The 22987-nt window shown below is 46.8% G+C and overlaps 6 protein-coding genes across 6 annotated transcripts in view; 1 reads left to right on the top strand and 5 right to left on the bottom strand.

Moving 5' to 3' along the window:
- The window catches only part of LOC126568223 (arginine/serine-rich protein PNISR), a 157053-nt gene that overhangs the window by 128495 nt on the left and 5571 nt on the right, over window positions 1-22987 (top strand). The gene's annotated exons all lie outside the window — the stretch shown is intronic.
- LOC126566615 (protein stoned-B) lies at window positions 121-7717 on the bottom strand. Its single transcript, XM_050223279.1, has 6 exons — window positions 5486-7717; window positions 3787-4015; window positions 2943-3701; window positions 2459-2879; window positions 1995-2387; window positions 121-263 (listed from the first exon to the last, which is right to left on the bottom strand). Exons 1-6 carry the CDS (start codon window positions 7715-7717, stop codon window positions 122-124), a joined length of 4176 nt encoding a protein of 1391 aa, XP_050079236.1. The 3' UTR covers window position 121.
- On the bottom strand, window positions 7746-12299 carry LOC126568364 (protein stoned-A). Its single transcript, XM_050224832.1, has 3 exons — window positions 12195-12299; window positions 9214-10361; window positions 7746-9118 (listed from the first exon to the last, which is right to left on the bottom strand). Exons 2-3 carry the CDS (start codon window positions 10331-10333, stop codon window positions 7746-7748), a joined length of 2493 nt encoding a protein of 830 aa, XP_050080789.1. The 5' UTR covers window positions 10334-10361; window positions 12195-12299.
- On the bottom strand, window positions 14973-17128 carry LOC126563514 (alpha-(1,3)-fucosyltransferase C). Its single transcript, XM_050220162.1, has 3 exons — window positions 17112-17128; window positions 16252-17019; window positions 14973-15425 (listed from the first exon to the last, which is right to left on the bottom strand). Exons 1-3 carry the CDS (start codon window positions 17126-17128, stop codon window positions 14987-14989), a joined length of 1224 nt encoding a protein of 407 aa, XP_050076119.1. The 3' UTR covers window positions 14973-14986.
- LOC126561618 (uncharacterized) lies at window positions 19040-19441 on the bottom strand. Its single transcript, XM_050217881.1, has 2 exons — window positions 19407-19441; window positions 19040-19320 (listed from the first exon to the last, which is right to left on the bottom strand). Exons 1-2 carry the CDS (start codon window positions 19429-19431, stop codon window positions 19088-19090), a joined length of 258 nt encoding a protein of 85 aa, XP_050073838.1. The 5' UTR covers window positions 19432-19441; the 3' UTR covers window positions 19040-19087.
- LOC126559581 (glyoxalase domain-containing protein 4) lies at window positions 21076-22114 on the bottom strand. Its single transcript, XM_050215754.1, has 3 exons — window positions 21988-22114; window positions 21861-21910; window positions 21076-21790 (listed from the first exon to the last, which is right to left on the bottom strand). The coding sequence occupies exons 1-3, from the start codon at window positions 22075-22077 to the stop codon at window positions 21076-21078; spliced, it is 855 nt and encodes a 284-aa protein (XP_050071711.1). The 5' UTR covers window positions 22078-22114.

Raw genomic sequence — 22987 nt, 5'->3', positions numbered from 1 at the left:
CAATAGTTTGTGTGTGTGTGTATGTGTGTGTGTGTGTGTAGTATTCATCCGAATTTTACGTCCCCGAACTGGTCAGCGTTAGCGTTACATCTGGTTGGATGGGGGGAGGGAGTTGGGTGGTTTAGTTGGAGTCGGAATCAGAATCACTCGGTGCGATCGGTGTGGTTGCCATAGGTTGCTCTTCCTGGATCGGTTGCTTTGTGACGGTGGTCGCTGCCAGGTAAGGATTCAACGACTCACCAGTAGTATGTTCGATGCCAACGCTAAGTAAAGAAAGCAAAGTTATGTTATGTTACGTTTATTTACGTAAATTATTCACCAATAAGGCTTAACAAAAAGGATTTCTTAAATGACTAATGGGCAGAGGTGGTTTTTATTTATTTATTTGTATGACGGCGCAGTGCCGTATTGTCTGGGCAGAGGAGCTAGAGGGTATTAAAAGGATGATTAGGAAAGAAAGAAAGATTCACGAAGAGGAACACAAAAACGACACTGAGGAACATTCTACTCAAACACGTGGTATGTGTTTGTAGCATACCTCATATTCATGTTAACAACATTTTATGAACATAGACATTTGTTTACCTCATACAAATGACTATGAAGAATGCCAGAAATGCATAAGTAGCGATTTTGACCAAGCGCCCGATGAAACACGAACTTTAAAGAAACCTACAATGCAATAAATCAAGCAACAAGCTAAATCTTGCGTTCAATTGCTTCGCCGAAGAGCATCGAGAGTCTCCTATCAAAGGTAAGGCCTCGATGTTTCCAACGTTTCAGCAAGGAAGATTCTCATCCAGAATCTTTAGAAAGACTGACTCGACAGTCAAACAAAAGAAAGATATTGGTTCGCATAGCAAGCAATCACGTTGTTCCGTTCTCGTTGTGATTAAACGTTCGAGTTTCTGATATCTTCTTCTTCTCCAGCACATGTTGTTGAAAGTCGATAGAGCTCTAGAAAAGGGGGTGGTTTGAGCCGCAGTGAGTGTGGCGGGATGGTATATAAAAGTTTGGTAGAGATAAGTTTTACTCCTAACCACGATAGTTTACTTGAATTTTTTTGTTCAAAATTCAATTTTTCCACTCAACTTAATATGTCTCCGAGAGCAAAGCAGTGCTTATAGCGATCTACTCTATCTTTTCGATGCCATTTTTTAAACAAAGTTTGTCATAAGCCTCAAAAGTGGCCTCTGTCTCAGTGATTATCTCATTATTGGACATCATTTTCTATCCAGCCAGCATTTTTTTTGTTTCTGATCAATAGGGATGGAAAAAGCCGTCCGTAATCACATAACGACCCAAAAATTCAATTGTTTAAAAGTTTCACACCATCCGTTGTTCTTTCAAGTTACTTAGATATTACCAGAGCTTCTACTATCTTCATCAATGTTGTTTTACGCACATCCAAAATCATTTCATGGAATTTTTCACATTTGCTGGCGAAACAACCTGTTTTGGGCGACCTTCTGTGCTTTGCATCGGCTGTGTCCCCACGGCGATTTTTAAACTCACAAAACCAATAATTAATGTTTGTAGGTGCTTGTGCCTAGTCTGGGTAAGACTTATCAAACCATTGTTTGATTTGAACCGTGTTTTTAACCATCAAAAATCCATAACGGATCAGCCCACCAAATCTGTTTTTATCCATGCTTTGCACCATATCAGAAGTTGCTCCGCTGAAAACATTATTACTTAATTATTACTACATTATTACATTATTATTAAACGTTGTCCAATACTGACATCAAACAAAAAAACAATTCAGCATCGAATCAGATTTTCAGCATGTCCAAGTTAATGATTCGAAGAGGGATTCGGTACTGAACCGTTCAGGTGAATGGACGAGGAATGGAGGTGGAATGGAGATAGAAGGAAGTTTTGCGTTTGCGAATTAATCAGGAATGGATGGAAGCGTGAATTATGGATTCAAGGACTTTCGAAATTTAGGTTACCGGTTAGGGTGACATCGTCACTAAATACTCTATACTCACCGGTACTCATGACGAGCGAGATAGCGCACATACTTCTCCGGTGGCTCATCGCTTTCCGAATCCTGCACGCTGACCGATCGCACCGTTGTGTGGGAGGCCTGCGTCGCTGGCATCGTAAACTCCACGTACGCATACGGTGCCAGCTGTTCCGGGATCTGGTCAAAGCTGGTCAGTGCCATCCGGCAGACAAGCTGATGCGTCGTGTATGCACCCTGACCTTCCTTCGGTAGCCGGGGACACCGCCATACAATCGCACGATGGTGATGCTCATACTTTGCCTGTCCGGATGTTACCTCAATCAGTGACTCTTGCAGCGTATCGACCGTGCCCAGAATGCGCTCGATACCCTTAATCTTGCCGGTACGCCGATGGGCCGATTTTACCGAACCGTATCTAGGGAAATCGATAAAAGACGTTAAATGTTTAACCCGTAACAGTGTTTTCCACATGACCATCACACTAACCTAAAATGTTTCTCCACCCGGAACAGATAGATCCAGCATTCGGGTATGGGGAAACGTATCGAGACGTCTTCGCACGGTATCTGACCTAGCTTACGGGATGCAAATCCGGGCACGAGCACGTCCGCACGCAACTCCACCTTGTTGCCTGTCACGCACCAGGTCGCCTTCAGCTGCAGTGGCAGCTCGCGATTCTTGGGCGGTCGGATACGGAAACGCATCAGCTCGATGTAGCACGCGTCCGGTGGCTTAAACTTGATCGTGCGGCTACGCTCGTATTCGTCCTGCTGAACACAGGTATGAAACTCGACACCCTCCAGCCGGATCCACTCTTCCGTCACTACCGGTATGATGTCGTGGCGACCGACCACCTCCTTACCCTGACGCCACAGATCGTTCACACCCAGCTCAATATCGGGCATGCCTGGAAGGATGAAACCATTAATGCATACTTTCCCTTCTCTAACCTACACCCCCGCGAACCTACCCGTGAGGAAGGCGAGGAAGAACAATCGGACACGTGCGATTTGCTTCATCACATGGCCTTCAGCGTCCTGCTCCACGTACAGCTCGTCCACCGCCGTCACTTGCACCTCCTCAGTCTTGTACGTGAGTGCCCGATCCCGGTGCACATTCATCTTAAACAGTGCCTCCTCAATGCACACCGAAAACTGCTTCATATCCTCGTAGTTCATCGAGCCCAGCTTAAACAGCTGCGAAATCTGGGGCGCATGCTCCACCGGCAAACCAAGCTTCTTCAGATCACTGCCCAGCTCCTTCACGCCCTGATAATCGCCCTGGATCGCGTACGCCGCAAACTGACTCAGCTTGTTTGTCAACCGTTCCGCCTTGGTCACCTGGCCCGGCCGCACACCGGGCCGCTCCTTGTAGAACACATACTGTAGCTTGATCGTGAAGATCTTCCCAAAGTTGTCGTACTGCTGTGCGCCGATCTCCGACACCGAATAGCACGCCTGCAGTGGCAACTCTTGGAATGGTTCCTTATCGGTGGCCGCGTTCAGGAGCTGCAGCACCGGACTATCTCCCTGATACACCAACCGGATGAAGATCTTCTTCCAGAACCGTTGTCCGGTGATCTTCTTTTTGTTCGGCTGGCGCAACTGCATCTCCCATCCATCGCCGTGGTAGATGACGCGCGGGAAGTCTTCCAATGGTTGCGATACATCCTCGTCGAACAACGGTGTTGGGGGTGTTTCTTGCGAATCGGTACGCTCTAGCTGTGGCTCTGTTTTTTTTTTGCGGGAATGAAGAAAGTGCTTAGCCATAGTAACGCAAAAAACCAATGAGAGTATCGATTTCGTTGTACTTACTATCCGGCATGCTCACTGGGATCGGTTCACCTTCATCACTTCGCTCGAACGGATTGACACGCGGCGACGAATCACCAGAGTAGATGGAAGCCGTCTGTGGGCTCTTGGGTGGTGGCGCTAGTGCTAGGGCCGAATATTGCGTTTCCACGCCTTCCTTCGGCCGTATTACCACACTGAACTCGCGGCCTTCGTCCGAATCGCGCGAGTGGGATCTTCCGAACGGTGTGCCCTGTACCCGATCAGAAGATGCAGATTTAGGATTATTCGTCTACAGATAACAAAAATAGAAAAAAACACTAAAGAGCACTCTAGATGATGTGCTTACTAATGAGTCAGATATATATGAGTCAGATGTATATATCGTATTTAGCGGAACAATCCTGTTTTTTATCAAAAGTAGATGTCCTGCCGTATAGAATAAAATCCTTTAACATCAAAATAAAATTGTATTCGTGCGATTGCTTTGTAATATTATTTGTTAAATTAAAGGTAGTTTAGTGTTAACTAAAGACAAATGCAATATGAATTCTTGTTGTCCTTAAGAGTACCCCATGTCCTGTGTCTCCATGTCTTTTTACTACATCGAAAGAAATAAGAATACTACCAAGTTTTTTTTTGACAATATTTTCAGCATTTATTAACCGATTCTAATTTTTAAAGTTGAGGGTGCAATTTCTCTTTCGCCCCTTTTTTCATAAATTTATCGGCATAAATGTGAATAGTTTGCAAAATTTAACACACTGATTCAAAAAGGTAGAAATATTATTGAACTGACATTCTAAACTTAAAAAATCTAAACTTAAAATCGGATCATACATTTTGAAGATATTGTCAAAAAAATATGGTGGCTCTATGCTTACTACGCTCAGTGTATATGCCCCGTTTTTCAGCAACTCCGCCTGGTTAACCTATCTTACGATCGATATCTGACCAGGATGACCACTCAAATCAGGATTTTTAATTCCCAGTTTTTTCCATGGTTTTTCAGGTTTTTCTCGGTTTCTGCTCAGTTTTTTCCGGTTTTTTTTAGCGACCAAATTGAACTGAACAATTTCAATGTCAATTTCATTTTTTTTTAAGTCACTCTTTTAAAACACTCTTATTAATGGGACGGCCCGGTGTTGTGGCGACATCGGCGCCGGTCTTCACACAACAGGACTGGGGTTCAAATCCCATCCGGACCGTCCCCCCGTAGTGAGGACTGACTAACCAACTACGTGGTATCGACTTGACAATAATATAGGACAAAAATATCTTACAGGAAGCCTACTAAAACGCTATACAAAAATCAGTAAGTTATGGGATTGACTCGGACGACTCACACACTACCTTATGCAAGAAAGAGATGCTTGAAAAAAACTCGAAAAAACTCTTTCAAACTTTCAAATCAAGTATCTTCAGAAAGTGAAAGTACATATGTTACACTGTTATGTGACAGACCGCCAGACTCATCCAGAGCGATAGAGCAGAACCGAAGGGCAAATCCCGAATAATCCGAATAATAAACAATATTTCATGGAGAATGAAAATGCTTTGCAAATATTTTCCCCTCTGGTTCCCGATATACCCGCTTGAGTGACCAACCTGACTAACGCACTGATAGGAAGAACTACAACCAGAACATAATAGATTGATATCCGACAAAATGTGCGCAAAAGCATATTGAAAGCCTTAAAGAGATCTACAAAGTTCTACTAACCTCCGGTGCCGGTGGTGCCTGCATACTTAGGAAAGGATCATCGAAACCATCGTCGTTACCGAACCCATCGCCCTTCGCATCGTCGAATCCACCCATACTGCCCGTTGCTCCTGTACCCCAAGCATCTCCACCGAAAGCGTCCAGCTCGGCAGTATGCCCACCGCCTCCACCGAGGTCACCATCGTCTAGGAAGATGTTTTCCACCCGTCCCGTGGCACCAGTTGTTAGTCCACCGACACCACCACCAGTCTGTTTGCCCTCGAACTTGGCCGCGAACGAATCGAACGCATCCGGTTCGGGCGGGTGATGCGACACCATCGTGTTGTTGTTGTTCGCCAGATTGGTCGCACCGAACAATTCGTTTGCATACGCTAGTCCACTATCAACGGGAGCTGCCACCGTCACCGGTACCGGCTCATCGTCTACCATTGCGAAGGGATTCACCGTGGCACTGCCGTTTGTGCCGCCTATCAACTGATCTTGCATCGTCTCACCGTAGTATTGCGTCACAGTGCTAGCAGGCTCTTCGAACAGGGTCGTCGCGTGTGGTAGCTGCTGTGCCTCGACGTGATTGTAATCGATTGCTTCGGATTCGGCTGGTGCAATCGGGTCTTCCGGTGCCGTATCCATCTCCATCTCGATACCCCCGGTTGGCGCACGATCAAGCGTGGGCAAATTAACGATACTGCCCGACACCGAGCTAGGTATATTGCCGGACGTAATGTTCGACCCAGTTGGGCTGTACTCGGACGATACCTCCGAACGCATGGCATCGCTCGGATCCGATGCGGGTGCTACCTCCAGCACAATCTCGGGCGACGGTTCTACGAAACTTTCAGGTGCAGAATAATCCTCCTGCAGTAATTCCTCGGGCAGTGGTTCCTCGTGGTGTGGAACTTCCTGTGGAGGAGGAGGAGCAGGTTGTTGCTGGTGCTGTAAGACTGCCGGTGGTGGAGGCTTTGGAGGCGGAACGGGAGCAACTGCTGCTGGTATTACCGTCGGCACGGTCGCCAAAGGTTGTACAACTGTTGCCAAGTTCTCCGCCAAGTTCGGCACGAATGCTGCTTCCGATCCGGGTCCAGCTGCTGCTGGCATACCACCAAGCAGATCATCCAGATCATCACTGAGCAGATCCGGTTTCGAAGGTCTCGGTGCCATTGCAGCCGTGGTCGGTTGTGCCGGTTGGGAGAACAGTGATAGAATGTCTTCCTTCGTTTTCGGTGCAGGTGGCTTTGGTGGAGCGGCCGGTTTCGGTGCCGGCCCCGTACCGAACAGATCGAACAGGTCCGGTTCTTGTGCTGTTGCTGGAGCAGCAGCAGCAGCAGAAGGTGTTGGATTAACCGGAGACGATGCCAACGAACTTTTCGGTGGAGCTGGCCTTGGTGGAGGAGGCCTTGGGCGAGGTGGTTTCTGCACAGGCGCTACAGTACCGACCACAGCAGGTTCGTCAGCAAACGGATTGTCACCGGTAGCGGTGGACACTGTGTCCCCAGTGCTGCCCGTCATCAGATCTCCAAAATCGCCCGGTGTGGGACTCGGCGAATGAAGATCACGCATCGACACCGGGCTGGGTGTACGCGTTACCGGAATCTTCTGCAACAGATTGGTACTGGTCTGGTCGAGCTGGTCGGCGATCGAACTGATCAGCTGCTGCGTTGCGGTCGAAGGTGGTATCGGACGGGGCGGGACAGGTTTGTGGGGTCTTGGACCACCGCGTGACAGTTCATCTTCGCTCGAATACAACCCGGCAGCACCGTCCGGATCCATTAGTGCGGCGGTAGTGTTTGAGCCTAAATGCAGGTGCGTAGGTTTCGGGATGATCAGATCATCCTCCTCGTTGATTGTGGTGTGGAAGAAGTTAGCATTTACGCCATCATTTGGTGGTCCAGCGGTCGAACCGGTAATCGGATCCGGAAGTCCCGCCACTACACCAGTGGATGCCGCTGTCGCCGTCATGACATGGTCGGTAGCGAGAAATAGTTGCGCACCGGTCGTTACTACCACTGGATCTCCACCGCCGAACAGATCCATCGCTGAGGTAACCGCCATTGGCATATCCTCATCACCTCCACCGCCAAAGTCCGCAAACGGATTGCTACCTCCACCCTGCGCGAGAAACGGATTGTCCGACTCATCGCCACCCGCTGGACCATCGTCGCCGAACAGGAACGGGTTTGGCGTTGGATCATTGCCTCCCAACGCCTCATCATCCATTAGGAAAGGATTCGCCATTTTCGATGTGGAAAGTTGCGCGGCGAACCTACTGATCAATTAGCTCACTCTCGAGCAGCTTAATTTCTGCCCGTCCCGGTCCCAAGCTCGGCACAAACGATGTATCAAAAGGATCGATGTCCTCCGCCTCAGCACCACCAAGACCGAGATCGAGCGAACTGTTGCTGGCTTGCGGTGTTAATACCTTCACAAAGACGGAACTAGCTTCCGGTGCACCGTCGGACAGGATATCCGACACCACACTACTATCCTTGGCGACCGGTGGTATGAGCTCGTCCTCGAGTAACTTCAATTCGGCCCGACCTGGCTGCAAATTTACTGCGATCGATGTATCGAAAGGATCCGCCTCAACTGCAACCCCACCACGAGCCGGTGTTAACACCTTCTGCAAATGCTCCTCCTCACTCACACCAAGCAGATCCGAACGGGCGGTAGGTGCTGCTGCTGGGGATGAGTCGGCACGCGGATCAAACTCCGGATCGGATAGACTGTGGTGCAGCGATGCACTGTTCAGTTCCTGCTCTAGCAAGCTTAGCTCAAGCTGGGTCGGTGCTACCGACGGCACAAACGATGTGTCAAACGGATCCGCCTCTACGTCCGGTAGCGATGGTTCACGATTGTAGTATGGTGTTAGTGGTTTCTTCGCAATTGATTGCTCTCCGTCGAGCTTCAGTAGATCCGGCGTTGGTACTGCAAACACTACCGACTTGCTACGATTAGCACCACCACCTAATGCGCCTCCGTTGCCGATGTGTAGGCTGAGCGATGATTTACGCTGCGCTAGTGATTGAAAGTCTTCCTCCGTACGTTGCTCTTCCTGGGCTGTGCGAGCCTCTTCCTCTGCCTCGGCACGCGGATCAAAGTCAGGATCACTGAGCGAGTGGCTCAGACCGGTACTACGATCCGTGAGAAGTTCTTCCTCGAGAAACTTTAGCTCTGTCTTACCCGGCGCAACAATAAACTCAACGTCCGAGGTGTCGAATGGATCCGCTGTGGTGGATACCGACGCTGCTTGAACACCACCCGCGGTACACTCGAGTGGTGCGTGAGCGATAACTGCTAGATCTGAACTGCTGCCAGAGAGCAAATCTTTGGTAAGCGTACCGGAACCGGTTGCCGACACTTGCAGCGAACTATGCTGATCGACGGAGAAGAGATCCGGTGTACTCGGACGCTTTTCGTCCCGTTCGGCAGCCCGTGGATCAAAGTCAAAGTCGTCCTCCGGTACTTCTGGTTCTTCGGCCCGAGGATCAAACTCGTCGTCCTCAACGGCTGTTGCTGGCAGAATACGCTCAACAAACCCTGTATCGAACGGATCGTCTACAGGAGCGTCTTCGAACTCGTCTAAATCAACTACCGGTAGGTTCGCGTTTCCTGCAGCTTTGACTCGATCTTTAGAGCCTATTCACACAAGAAAAAAGAAATTTGTTGGAACATATTTAAGATGAGATAGATTGATGTAATTTTATATCTACAGCAATAAAAAAATCACTTACCAGTGGCGTCTCCGATTAGTAGCTCAAAATCGTCACCTCCAGCGAGGACTGATGTGCGTTTCTTAAGGTCGTCAAACTCGTCTAGATCGAGTACCGGAGCGGTAACAGTGTCGGATGCTTCCTGGTGAGTTTCGCTCTCCTCTTGCAGCTGTTCTTGTTGTTGTTTTTGTAGCGTCAGATGCAACGATACACTTAAATCGATCGGAACGTCCCCCGGTAGATCGGCTGAATCATCTAACAAGCTAAATGCTGCTGGCTCTGCTACTCCAACTGAATGTTCCGCTGATTTACCTTCGGCACCAAATCTGGGCTCACCTTCGCACCGTCCCTGCTGCTGCTGCTGCTGCTCACTCTCGTCAAAACTCGCTAGCAGAAGGTTCTGTATTCCACGCCTCTGTCTATTGCCTTTCGTCGAACCGGTACCAACACTCTCAACCCGGCCAGTAAGTACCTCGACAGCCGATCCGATATTCACAATCTTCTTGCCCCGCTTCGAAACTTCCGGTCCCTTGATAACCTTTTCCGCGTACGAAGTGTCAAACGGGTCCTCACCCTCGAACGATTCAAGTACGGGCGACTCGGGTACGTAAGCGATCGGTAGTTCACCACTTGCTATCGCATCGATGTATCCCGTATCAAAGATATCTTCCTCCGCTTCGGAATTCGGTTCCGATTCCGATAGCTCAACGACAGCGTTTATTAGCTCCTCCGCTGCACGCTGTTCCTCTTTTGCCTTTTCGGCTTCTGCCGCCCGTTCGCGTTCCTCCTGCTCGCGGCGTTCGCGCTCCTCCCGCTCCTTTGCCTCCTGCTCAACCTTGGTCGGTACCTTCTGGAAGAACGAGGTGCTCTTTATGCGGTCTAGATCACCCTGGGTTTTCTTTAGCACCGAATCAATGCCACTCGTAAGGGCGGCAAACTTGGACCATTCCTCGTCGTTTTCGGACTTTTCGCTGCCGCCCGGCTGGTCCTCGCTGTCCGATGGTGCCGCCGAGTTGAGCGCCGATTGGTTCTGGTGCTCCCGGCGGTACTGCTCGAGCTCCTCTTCGGTGAAAAGTTCCTGATCTTTCTTCGATTTTTTGCCTTTCTTTTTCTTCTTCAGTCCTTTGGGTAGCTTAAGCATTATCTAAACTACCGAGACATCGAAGCGTCTGAAATCGAAACAAGAGAAGTTCGGTGGGAATTAGATACAACGTCTAGGTGTTAAACCCACCTAACAGCTATTTCACAATCAAACGAAGCTATCACACATCTGTTTTATGTCACAGAAGAACTTTTGCACTCCAACGGTTTCTGACACCCAGAAGCTTCCCCGATAGTGCTTTTTCACTGCCAACAATATAGAAAACATTACATAATTCTCCGAAAAGCTGGCACAGTTTCCCAAGACTGCACACACACAGTTCAAGGTCATCCATATTTTATCCAATAAGCAAGCGAATCCTTTTTTTTCCCCTTCTCCATGCTGATGTAACTGCTCTCATCCAAAACCGGCCCCAGTGTGGTGGGGGGACCTCATCATCAGCATGCAAAAATTTGCAGTTTTCGCTGCAAAGCTTACTTTATTTTGTTACCGATAAAAATGCACTATTCACATCCACTCTTTGCTCCGGGGTACCGGGTAGTTATGAGCGAGCCTTGGCAGGAAATGAATATTTCCTTATTTCACTTTTGGCCAGCTAAAAGCAGGTCTTCGCGATGATGCCGGACCAATAACGAGTGAGAAATTCTGCTGAAGTGCACGGTACACACACACACACATACCGTTGCACGGCAATGTCACAAAACGAGAGGACTTCAGGCAAAGCTGATTCTGTGCTTTCAAGAAAGGCCAGGCACAAAAATACCTCCGACAAGTAAGAACCGGAGCGGTGGATTGGGGAAGAACACGCGTGCGTACATGTTATTTGTCTACCGATGGTCCAAACTAGTACTGTTGGAGTTATGACTGAGAGTGTGTTAGTGTGTCTGAATAGAGTCAAGAAGAAAAAACGGCAATTGAACAGGATTCAGGTTCTTTGGAGAAGCGTGACTCAATGGTAGTGCCACCATCTTCTTCCAATATTAAGGTGCTACCTTCACTATCTGTTGTATGATGAGAACAAAAATGGATTCTGTAGTATAACTACCAGGTCTGAAGCCTCCTGATCTATACAGATGCCCAGCAGCTGAAGAGCTGAGTTGTTCAATTATGCACCCTAAATGATAACATTCATATACATTAGACGAAACAGTTATCGGGGGAGAACTAGGACCTTCGTCCTTAATACGGTTGATTGGTTCTCGGTACAGGTTGATAGACTAACACATTTCTTTATACACCCGGGTTAGGATATTGGATCGAAAGCCAGTCAGCTTACCAGGCACCCTGACAAGCTATACGTTTTTCTCCATCGCTATTCGCGCAAACGCTCCAACAGTCACCACCACCAGTATCCCCATCCTTTCTTCTATACTTGCTTGTTAGATTTTCTCACGTGATGTACACATCTTCTGTGCTCATCGTTGTTGGAGCACCCCGTAGAACCACGGGTTGGGAGCTGTTGAACAATGTTGCCCAACCCTCCCAAACGTTCAATAGCACTCGATACGCCAAGGTATTGATTTGGCCGAATATTTTGACACATTTTTCCAATGTGAGAATGCGCTGCAGGGCGTCCCCATTCTCATCCACCCAACCCAGTGTCGGGTGAATGTAAAATGACCGCAGATCTCAACAACTTTTAATTATCTGCAGCGCGTTATGTGTGTCCTGCAGTGTGGGATGTTTTATCCCATGGGATGGGATCTCCCAGGGGTGTTGGGATGCTTTCTGCCGAGAACTTCACGTCAGTAGAGCTGATACGCTTCCGTCTGGGAATATTCTTTGCTTTGGGCGAGTTCTACAAATCCAAGGTATGTTTCAGCATCCTTGTTAGTTTTCAGATAGTATATTTTGCAAAAAATATTCCCCAAAAATTCCCGTCACGCGACTATCTACTTACGTCTCCTCTTGTACGGTAAAGCATAGGAACGCCTTTGTCACAAGCGTGTTGACTGAAGGTGTGTTTCACTGCCGTGGATAACTGGCGAGGACGTCGACGCTGGTCGAGAAGCCCGGTCCCGTCCTGAACTACCCGGTTGTATCTTATTTTTTCCTATCACACATACACAAACACGCACTACACATACGTCTTCCTAACCTGTGGATCTGATTTCTGGAAGAAGGGATATTCCATATACCGTATTAGTCACAAAGAGAAGAATGCACCTATCACAACTCGTCCCATACTGTTATATGTGTGTTATATATCCCATACACTATCGATTAAGTTTTTTCTGTTCTTCTCTAGTTTTCCGCCAGCTTACCCAGCAAACGTTAAGGAAGAGGCTCTTGAGTTGTGCTCAGTTTTCCTTCACCCTTGCTACTTAAAACTTCCAACACACACACGCCCCACTACCGGATGATGGGCAAGGGTAAAGAACATCACTTTGGCTCTTGACTCGTCTAGGACCTGTTCGTCTGTTCTGATTCGGACCCAAGAGGACACATCAGGCTCTCAGCGTACTATTTCTGCACGAAGAAGGAGACCCATTTTACAGTATTGTTACCGAGTGAGTGTTTGTGTGAGTGTTACTGTGTCCGTGTATGTGCGCCAGCGCACATCTGAGTGTACGTGTGTGCGTGTGAATGTGTATGTGTGTGTTTTTCAACGTGTGGGAGGATAAAGTTTTCTTCACTCGATGCACAAAAAAGGTGGATTGAAGACAGTTTGACGGCGCGTTAAATTGATCGGATGTGTTTAAAAAACCTCTCGTCCACCTACAGCAGAACAACTCTGCATATTCCAAGGGAAATATCCCTATTTGTACAGTGTAATCTGTGTGTATGTTATTACAGAATTTCTCCTGGTCCTATCACCTTACTTCACAGACACCGCGGTGTACGCAAACGGGAAGCCTTTCGGGTGAGTACTGACCGACGGCATCAGCTCGACCACGCACGAGAGTCACCGTGTTTCCATTGAGTTTTGCAAGAGGAGCGAGCGGTTCGGTTAGGTGATACGAAATAACCGAACTCTTCCGGTGCACATGCGCACCCGGTCAGTGTCAGCGTTCGTGCAAATGTTTCTGCCCGTCACGATGGTGCTGATGACGTCGAAACGATTTGCCCCGTCATACGACATGGGATACCGATGACACTAGGTCGTCAGCAAACAATTCACCAACTGTAGGTAGTTGAACATTTAAAAAAAAAGTTTTAAACGGTGCCTAGTAGCTGTAAATTGTTACCGAAGCACATCAAGCTTCCGACGCACGAAAAAGTGAGTATTGGTAGTCATTTTCTGAGCATCATATCGATTCACGCATTCCAGCTTCATTCTACTGGAAGCAGGGATGTTTGTGCGTCGGCGCACTACTAGTCTCACTTCCAAGTTCGCTATCCTTCCAGTGATTTGTCGTGATGGCGGATTGCATAACTTGCAATTTTTCACCATCGCTGCCCGTATCCGTAACTGCACAACACATCTACAGTGAATCAGACGCACGCAAACACACGGCGAAGTACCTGTAGCCATCCTAAGCTGACCTCGTTATTATTAGTATTTTTGGCACACAAGTGTAACACATACACAAGGTTTATATATATATTTGCTTTTAACTATCCACATCCATCCGGAAGTTATATGGTCAAAAAAAATGGGGGGAATGCTATACTCCATCCGGATTTCATTTTTTTTTTGTACCGATGTTATCTAACATAAGATTGACGATACTAATTTAGCAGGTGTTCATCCTTGAAAAACAGAACGGGCAAAGATGTTGAGCCTTCTGAGTTACCCGTTTTCATTTTGATTATGTTGGTTTATCTATTGGAACTATTAGTGGAACTATTAGTTCCATTAACTTGCAGTTTATCGGTAGGTTTTTTGCTGCAATTCATTTCTTTTGTTTTAATTATTTTATTTTAAATAGTTGTGATATTTCTCCTATTTCCTTTAGGTTTTTTTTATTAGTCATGTTAACTTAAGTTGATCGTTAAGTGTATTTAAATTTTATTTTTTTTAGTTCTAGGTATTTGGAAGAACCAGTAGTATGAATAGGCCCAAATGCGGTTTACCGATACCTTAAAGGATTGTATTGCACCACCAAGATCTTTCTGTGTGTCTCAAGATTTTTTTTTTATATATTCAGACCACTTTATTCGACTTTTTCTTAGTTTAGATTCCTCTGGGATTTATTAGTTTGTCATAAAACGAGGACTTTTTGTAAAGTTAGTCAAGTAGTAATGAAAGTTAGAATCATGCATTTACGTCTCGCATTACTAGCTATAAATCATTGACAAAGATCTCAAAGAAAAATTCAACTTAACGAGCAAGATCTAGTTATCCATCAACCAACTCGTTGAAAGCACATGTTTGATTGCAAGGATTTAATTGGAGCGCATTCCAATCATTTAGCACAAATATTTGTTGTACGACGTTTCATACGCTTGTTCTTGGCTTGGCTTTGTATAATACGCGGCTAAAGGTCGCCATCTTAATCGCTTACTAGACTTATTGATAGCACGTAGTTATATAGTCAGTTCTCTTGAGTTCCGTAATTCTTAACCCTAAAACCGATTCCCGGTAGATACTGAAATGCTCTTGACTCTTATCAAAAGGCCAACAATTATAGCTAGTGTCTGTCGATTCACCGATCGCTCCGTGAAAAAAGCTACAATACAACCATGTTCACAACGCTGTATCTACCTACCCTACTCTTAAGCGTATGGTATCTCCTAACGATAACGTGCTTAAAACTGTATCTTTGGCTTCGCCGTACATGCTTCGTCATACCACCAATTTTTAATACTACGGTAATACTGTACCTTCTCTCGTGCATCCACACTGTGCAGCTTCGTGCAGAGATCGCAGTACGAGTTGGTATTCTCGAGTGCGTAATGCTCCTTCCACCAGAAGTACCGAATGTATTCACTCGGGTTGTCCACGAGGTAGCGCAGGTAGTCGACCAGCTCGTTCACCGTGCCGTAGTCCTGCACGTCAATGTAGGAACCGGGTGGCATGAAGCGATTGTAGTCGGCACCACCGAACACAACCGGTACTATGTTGTGGCTTAGCGCGTTGTACAACTTCTCGGTGACGTAATCGACACAGAGAGAATTTTCAAACGATAGATAGAACCAGTACACCGTGTCTAGCATCTGTTCGCATTCGGGTTTACCTCGGGGACACCTAGAAAAAGTAATTGCTTATAGTGATGACCAGCGGATTATTCCAATCATTAAAAGAGTCTTAAAAAATCTTTGCGATTCCAATCGATCCGTCTTTGACTATGTCGGTGTTGTCTGGACCCCAGCTGGAGTCACCGCTATGCAGAGAATCGAGAGCGTACAGAGGAGGTTTATGCGCCTTGCTGTGCGTAAATTTCTGCATTGCTGTACTGTTCCTGTGCCCTCCCTTCAATGCGCACCCATATGCTTAGTCTGTGTCAAATTGGATTCCGCCATTCAAACGCGCATTCCTATTTCATTGCTTGTATTCTTGCCTCAGAGTTCGACATTTCTTCTCTTTTTTCTTCCCTGTCCCTATACGTTCCATCACGTCGTTTCCTACCGATAGATCTCCGAACTTTATTACTTCTCGCCATACGGTTTTTGGACAGAATGATCCTTGTTTACCAGCATGTTTCGAATTTAGCGGCGCGCCATCTGTTTGACTACATGCTCCCAATTTGACCCATTCGATCAAAATTATTCAACTCCTCCAAATACAACCCTTTTCGATAACCCCCCACCCCCCTCCTCTCTCTCTCTCGCTCCCTGCTCACCAGCGTCACCCCTATTAACTCCTTCAGGGTGAGTTTGATAATAATTTGAGAGGCGAATGTAGTCTCTAAGACTCAAAGCCTCTGTAAATAAACGAAAAAAAAAGTTGGATAATAATGATTCCAAACAGTGTTTACACCCGAACACTTTTGGGAATCTGGTAAAGCTCACTCACACGCTATTACCTAGTACGCTCAACACTATATTGCGAAGAACAGAGAGACAATACTTACGTTAGAGGACCGCACGCTCCATACACGTCCACCTCGAACCCGATCGACTGCATCTTCCTTACTAGCTGATCACGGCCGGACAGTGCCCCACAGTGTGATACGAACTGGGTTGCCATCTTGCGCTTGCTAGCCACCGTCTCCAGAAGCGTCGCATTGATAAACTCCTGGAAGCCGTTGCGCCAGCTCGGACTAATGGCCGGGCTTATCACTTGCCCGCTCTCCAGATCGACAACGTTTAGGTAGTTGAACAGTACGTCCGAATCTAGCCGGTACGTCATCGTCCAGTTGAAGTACTGGCCGTCCAAACTGAGCGTATGTTTCGTGTGTGCCGGTGACTCCATCAGTGCGGCCACATACACCTGATGCGGGCTTCGGACCGTTGGCAGCGGTCCATCCCAGTTTGTCGCAACGTGAAACACGATCGCATCGTACTCGGTGACGGATGGCAATAGCTGATGGTAGCTGGTTAACACGCAGTTCGTTGCCGGACAGTGCTTCATCGCAAAGAACTCTGGTCCGAGCGTTTCCGCCTGCAAGCCCCACCGTTTCTCGCTGAAAAAGCTCGTGTACAGCAGTATGTAGCGTGTGCGGCCGCCCGGTCCCTGTCCAACTTCCTGCTCGATCCGGTCGGCCCGGGCACGGTTATGGTCGTACAGCACTTGGTACGAGTTGATCGTTTCCACCAGACATCGGTCGTAGATGAAGAAGCAGCATATCAGCAGCACAGCAGCACCAAACAGTACCACATGTTTGATCGGCAGCTTACGGCTGTAAGTGCGCAATCGGATTAAGCAACCGTAACCGTTTTGGTATTATTTTTCAACGCAAATTGGCCGACTGATGCAACCAAACATACTTACTCTAGCAACCCAGCCATGGTGGTGCGGTGTACAGTAGCACGCGACAGGACGGACGCGAACACTTTCAAAACGGCATAAAGCCAACGAATCAATAGTTGGGCCCATGTCAATACATCGTGCCTCCATCGTTATCAAGGCACCAAGGCAAATCTTTCTCACTTCCTTTGCGTCACTGATAACGAGCCGGCTGCTGATAAGGCACACAAAAAAACACACTCAACCGGCTTAGATACACACTCCTCGTACGATATCTCGCTTGCATAGTGACCCGGCTAAACGCAATGTTGTGCGTTGTTTGTTTTAAGTTGTATCGGTGACGTCCCGTACCCAGTTAGCGGGAGGTACAAGGAACCGAGCTGTACGCACGAGTGTGTGAGTGACATGTAGGGCGTGCTCGTATAAGCCACCGAAAGGGAGCTTTATTTGATGTGGTTGTAGAATTATCACTTCTTTCCGTTCTTTATTGTTATTTAAGACTTGAGACAGTTTGTGACATGTCGTGGAAGTGGCCTTATTTTAAATTTGGGTAAAAGACTCAAGGAGGATACCCTTTCTCAAGATTATCCCTACTTAATCCCAACTCTAAAGAGCCCTCTAATCCACTGCTCAGAAAAAGGTTATTGACAGATTCCTTATAAAATTTGTCAAAACCTTCTTTTGGGCAGTGGGTGGCACAACTCCATTGTTCCAATGTTTTCGTATGGCCCTGTCAAAACTTTATATGGGATTTGACAGATGTCAAAAGCTTCCGATTTAATTGGAAGGTAGAAAAAAATGTTCAGAAACCTATGTGACAAATCGGAACGATGGAGCTGTGACTTACTGCGCAGTCGTACGATTATTTTAAATTTTGTATGAAATTTGACAGATGAATAGGATGACTGTTTTGGTTGTACAACCAACATCTGTGAAAATTCATACAAGATTGTACGACCATCGTACAACTGAGCAGTGTTTCCAGCCTTAAGGCCAACAAAAAAGAGAAAGACTGTGTGTGTGTGTGTGTGTGAGAGAGAGAGAGAGAGAGAGAGAGAGAGCGAGAGAGATTCAAGCATCTATTATTCTGTCATTAAAACACATACTCGTGAGGACCACAGTTCTCTTACTACGGGTCAAAGATGGGATTCCATGCATGGTCCTACCATGTGAAGACCGGCGCCACTATCTGCCACCGGAACATTTCCGGAGCAATTATAACGGGGAAAAGCCTTCTCGAATTTCTTTACTATAAGTCATATCAGTGAATGATACTGCGTGATTGAATCGTCAGTCCTCACTACGGTCCAGATTAGATTTGATGCTTGGTCCTGTCGTGTATAGACCTGGACCGAAACTCAGAAGGATTTAGAGTTCAATATAGAAGAAGTAAGCACCTAAGCACTCAAAGAAGCGCTTGCTTGAACAGTCAAGTCCACAGTCTACTTCAAATTGAAATTTTTCTGTCCTGCTTAACCGGCTAGTGCATAGTAACATCAACTTTGGCAGATTGCAGTGCCGCGTTCGTTCGTGCGCTCATCCCCATAAATGGACACATTTGCTGTAGATTCGAAAGATTCTCGGACTAGCGAGGTTTTCTTTCCGCTACTGTACATTTGACGCCTCTGCCGTTCTCGGCAGAAGTTGTACACTGGGAATTCAATGCGCGGAGTACTCATGAATTCTACATCCATGCTCTCTGCCATGCTATTTGCAGATACACAAATGCAATCAGCGCACCGTTGGAATTGGGCTTGTCTAGCCTTATTCATCTATTTTTTATCATGTATTAAATGACAACTTCCCATAAACTGGCCTATCTCTCGGTAAACTTCCGCGTAGGGTAGATAGCTCTCAGGTTTTCTGCTGCGTGGATCTAGCGATAGGGGATACAACAAGAACAGAACCTCAAGAAAGAAAAAAAAGCCTCTTTAAGATATTTGCGGAGAACGCGGTTTTATTCATCCAGATCTAATGTTATGGTCTCGCATAGCCAGCGTCTAACAGGAGCAGGAGTCACCACATCCAACCGTCCTTTCTTGACCATCACCACATCCGCATCCACTCTGATCGCCGTCTTGGTCGGTCCCTTCCTGCTTGCTCCGGTCGCTACCTTCAACCTGCGCCGATCCAATACATCTGCTCGAGCTGGTATTACAGCTGCAGGTGCAGTCAGAATCGCACGGCCGGCAACCGCAGCTGCGCTTGCTCATCATGCGCAAACATTTGCAGTCTGCGAAAAAGAAAGTCACACAAGAATGATACAACCAAACGGCATCAAGTGGGTCACCCGTTGAGACCGTGGCGAGACACGGTTACCTTTGCCGCACGTTCTGCAGGGCATAATGTGGAGTTGGGAGAGGCTAGATGCACGGACGTGCGGTCTTGTTGATAGTTTGATAACCGTTGAAAGGATGGGTTGAGCTGTTGCGAGAAATAGCTCGGGCTCGTTGATCGTTGTCTGTAAAAACGCACGTGTCACGCCTACTTGAGACACGTTTGAGTGGTGCTTTTGTTACTTCTCAAACTTGCAATACTTCCACGGTGAATCAGAACACTTCCAAATTGTTGGTTTGTTGTTTGTAAGCACACAAAAAAAAGGCGTATCAATCAACGATTCCCACTCGCAGGGGTTAGATAATCCCAGTTGAAAGGTGCAGCCCGGTTGTCGCGCTTATCGCGCATCCAAAATTTGAACTGCACTAATGCACTGCCGATCGGAAACTAATGCCAATTGGCACGGCAGTCAAAAAGGTGGTCGGCATTTTTTTGTCTTTTTCTTTTTGTTTTGGATACGGTAACGCATGCACGCATGCATTTAAAAAATAAAATCAAACTAGCACAGCTAAAAATGCACGCTGTCTGTTGCGTTACGCGGGTGGATTCGCGAGCAGTACACGCACACGCACTGGGCACGAGAGAACGATCTTGACGACCTTCACCTGACACAATGCACAGCGCATTAGCGGTGGGAGCTCCGGAGTTGATTCATAAATCCACTCCGATTCCGGCGTGTAAAAACCGGATTCAATTCTGGAAAAAAATCCGGAGTGGACTCTCGATTTAAATCCGGAATCCTCTTAACCGCTCGCGGTCTAGCGCCGTCCTCTGCCAGTCCATTATCCCGGCCTTTGTGGTGGAGGCATCAACGTACTCACATCATTTAAATTTAAACCTACCACGCCTCCCCTGTCCATGTGGACAACCTTAAAGAAGAAGAGCCTTAAACCAATCATATGTATGCTATCAGCGTATGCCAGGATCTGGATAGACTTTGTAGAAGATGGTCCCCAAAGATTTTTCCTCGGGGTCGCGGATGGCCCTCTCTGGCGCTAGGTTGAAGAGAAGACAACCCATCTCCTTGGCGTAGACTTTTGGTGGTAGTAAAAGGTCCCGAGAGTGTTCCATCCACCATCACCTAGCATGTGACGTTGGTCATTGTCATTTGAACTCATTCGTAGCTCATTGCTTCGTACAGTTTTACTCTGCCTATGCTATAAATACGTGGCCTTCGATGTCGAAGAACAGATGGGAATAGTAGATCTGTTTCTCCGCTGTCTTCTCCGATTTCGGATTGCTCCGGAGTTACCAGAGGATCACTCCGGAGTTTACTGGGGATTTATATTCGGATTCAAAACCGAAACTGCTGATGACTCCGAAGTAATTTGGGTTCATAATTATATTGTACAAAGACCCTTCGAGAAAACGAAAATTTACCCATCACTACAACGCATTACATGCATTTTCTTGTAATGATAATTGCATCCCAACCTTGTAAGGCCTCTGTCCATGTAAATGTAATATTAAATCATGAATGACCTTCTCGGTTTTTTTTATCGTTTCGATCTAATATCATTCGATTAATGATCTCTGAAGCTTCGTTTATTAAGTAGCAAACATTTGCCCTTACTTACAATTCATTATTTTAACGACGCGAATTAACGTTCCATCGTTCCACCTGGTTGGAATGTGACGGTCCACGATACGGTTACTTCTGGAACGGATCCTTAATGATGTACTTGTCCAGTGCCGCATTACTTTCCGGATCAACCGCGGACAAGGCAGAAAATCCTTCCTCATCGACAAAGCAAATTTCGTGCCCATCCGGATCGGCCAGAATAATAACGCGCACCGACGCTTTGCCGGGTGTGTCCAGTGTGATCAGTGGCGTCAGAATGGTACCACCCATCTTCTGGATCAGCTCGTCAATGCGTGGCTGCACATCGTACGGTACTGCAAACGCAATACGCCCGTACGCTTTGGCACGATCCAGCGCACCGATGGACTGGCGCAGTTCCAGCACAAACTTGCCCTGATCGTACGACAGCTCGGCACGGTCCGTACCTCCGGACCCAACCGGCACCATACCGAGCGTATCGGCCCAGTAGCTACGGGCTTTGGCCAGATCCGTTACGTTCAGTGCGACACGCTGCACCTGGGGATTGGGATCCGGCACCACAAACACCGGATAACCGTCGGGCGATCGTAAAACGGGTGGTTGCGTTGGGTCCGATTGTTCCTCCACTGGAAAGTTGTGGGTACGGGCACGATCTAGCACACCCGGGCAGGCAACAGTTAGACCGGCCAAATCATTACCGAGCTTGTACTCCTGCACACCGTAGTTGTACGTTAGTTCGATTACGAAATTGGACGATTCCGGTCCGTAACCGATCATCGTTTTGCTCCACCGGTTATCGTACGGTCTGTGGGATGAAAGCGGCCGTATTAAAAGATGGTGTTGGTGAATTGGTGTACAGCAGTGTAAAGTCTTACCCATTGCAAGCGGCATCACAACCTTGCGTAAACTCTTCATGCCGGAGCACCTACCGGATGTAGAATAGAAAACAAAAAGTAAATAAAATTTCACTTCCTAAAACACACAACCGCACAACATACTCACTTTCATTCCAAGTACATCGCGAAAAAATAGAATATTTCTTGCCCGATTACCAATCTTCAGCACGTAGTGTAGTGCCCGGGCGGCTATCATCTTCGGACAAGGCACGTGCCGATGACGGTGTGAGATTCAGCTAGAGATTGCGCCGTTCTTTATGTACTGTCCGCCTCCGCTGGATGACCGGGCCGGTTTGCCGCTTTGATCGAGATTTGTGTTTGACCGAGGGCACTCGCTTCCACCGGGCGACTACTTCAAACGTTTGCTTGCCTCCAGCTAGAACCGTGTATCGTGCAGCTGAATTGGGTGGGGGGATGACGATGATGATGGTGTAATTTTCTTTTGTTTTTCTATATCTCTCTTAGAGAGTGGGGCCGAAAAAGGGTGAACAACAATGAAAAAGGCACTGAGCGATCGGAACGCGACCGCGATGAATGTTGCTGCAAATTGGCAATTGTTTTGGTTAGGCTGCGGTCTCGGAGTCCTAAACACTCGCTGACAGCGGTGGTTGTTGTCCTGGGAAAGCATAATCGAGAGCGCTGCTATTTTGTTTTATGCTTTAAAATTTGCAACATGCAAATTATCTAAAGTATGGCAAATAATTATATGATTTTCTTTATCCTTTATTTCATTTTATTTTTCAATTACATTTATAATGAATATAGTAGATTTGAACAACTTTTATTTATAATCAATTATGACGGTCCAGTGCCGTATTGTTAGATTTGAACAACTTATTAATATAGATTATAATGTAGATTTGAATAACTTATTAACAGTATTTTTAAAATTTACTTTTAATTCAATTTTCAATCAACATCCTATTCTCTCCCAAATAGCCAAATTATCTTAAGCAGTCAAAAGTAGCATGCTAAAGGTCGCTGCTCTAATACATCTTTTGCAGTATATGAGCAGCGTTAAAGTTCGTCGTACTTTTAACCAGCTCCTAAGCAGCTTCCGGGTTCCGATTTGAACATGTATTTGAGTACATGTATACGTGCACCAC

This window comes from Anopheles maculipalpis, chromosome X (assembly GCF_943734695.1).
Source record: "Anopheles maculipalpis chromosome X, idAnoMacuDA_375_x, whole genome shotgun sequence".
Lineage (NCBI taxonomy): Eukaryota > Metazoa > Arthropoda > Insecta > Diptera > Culicidae > Anopheles > Anopheles maculipalpis.
Note: the sequence above shows the minus strand (reverse complement) of the source record. Positions and strands in the feature narration are given on the sequence as shown.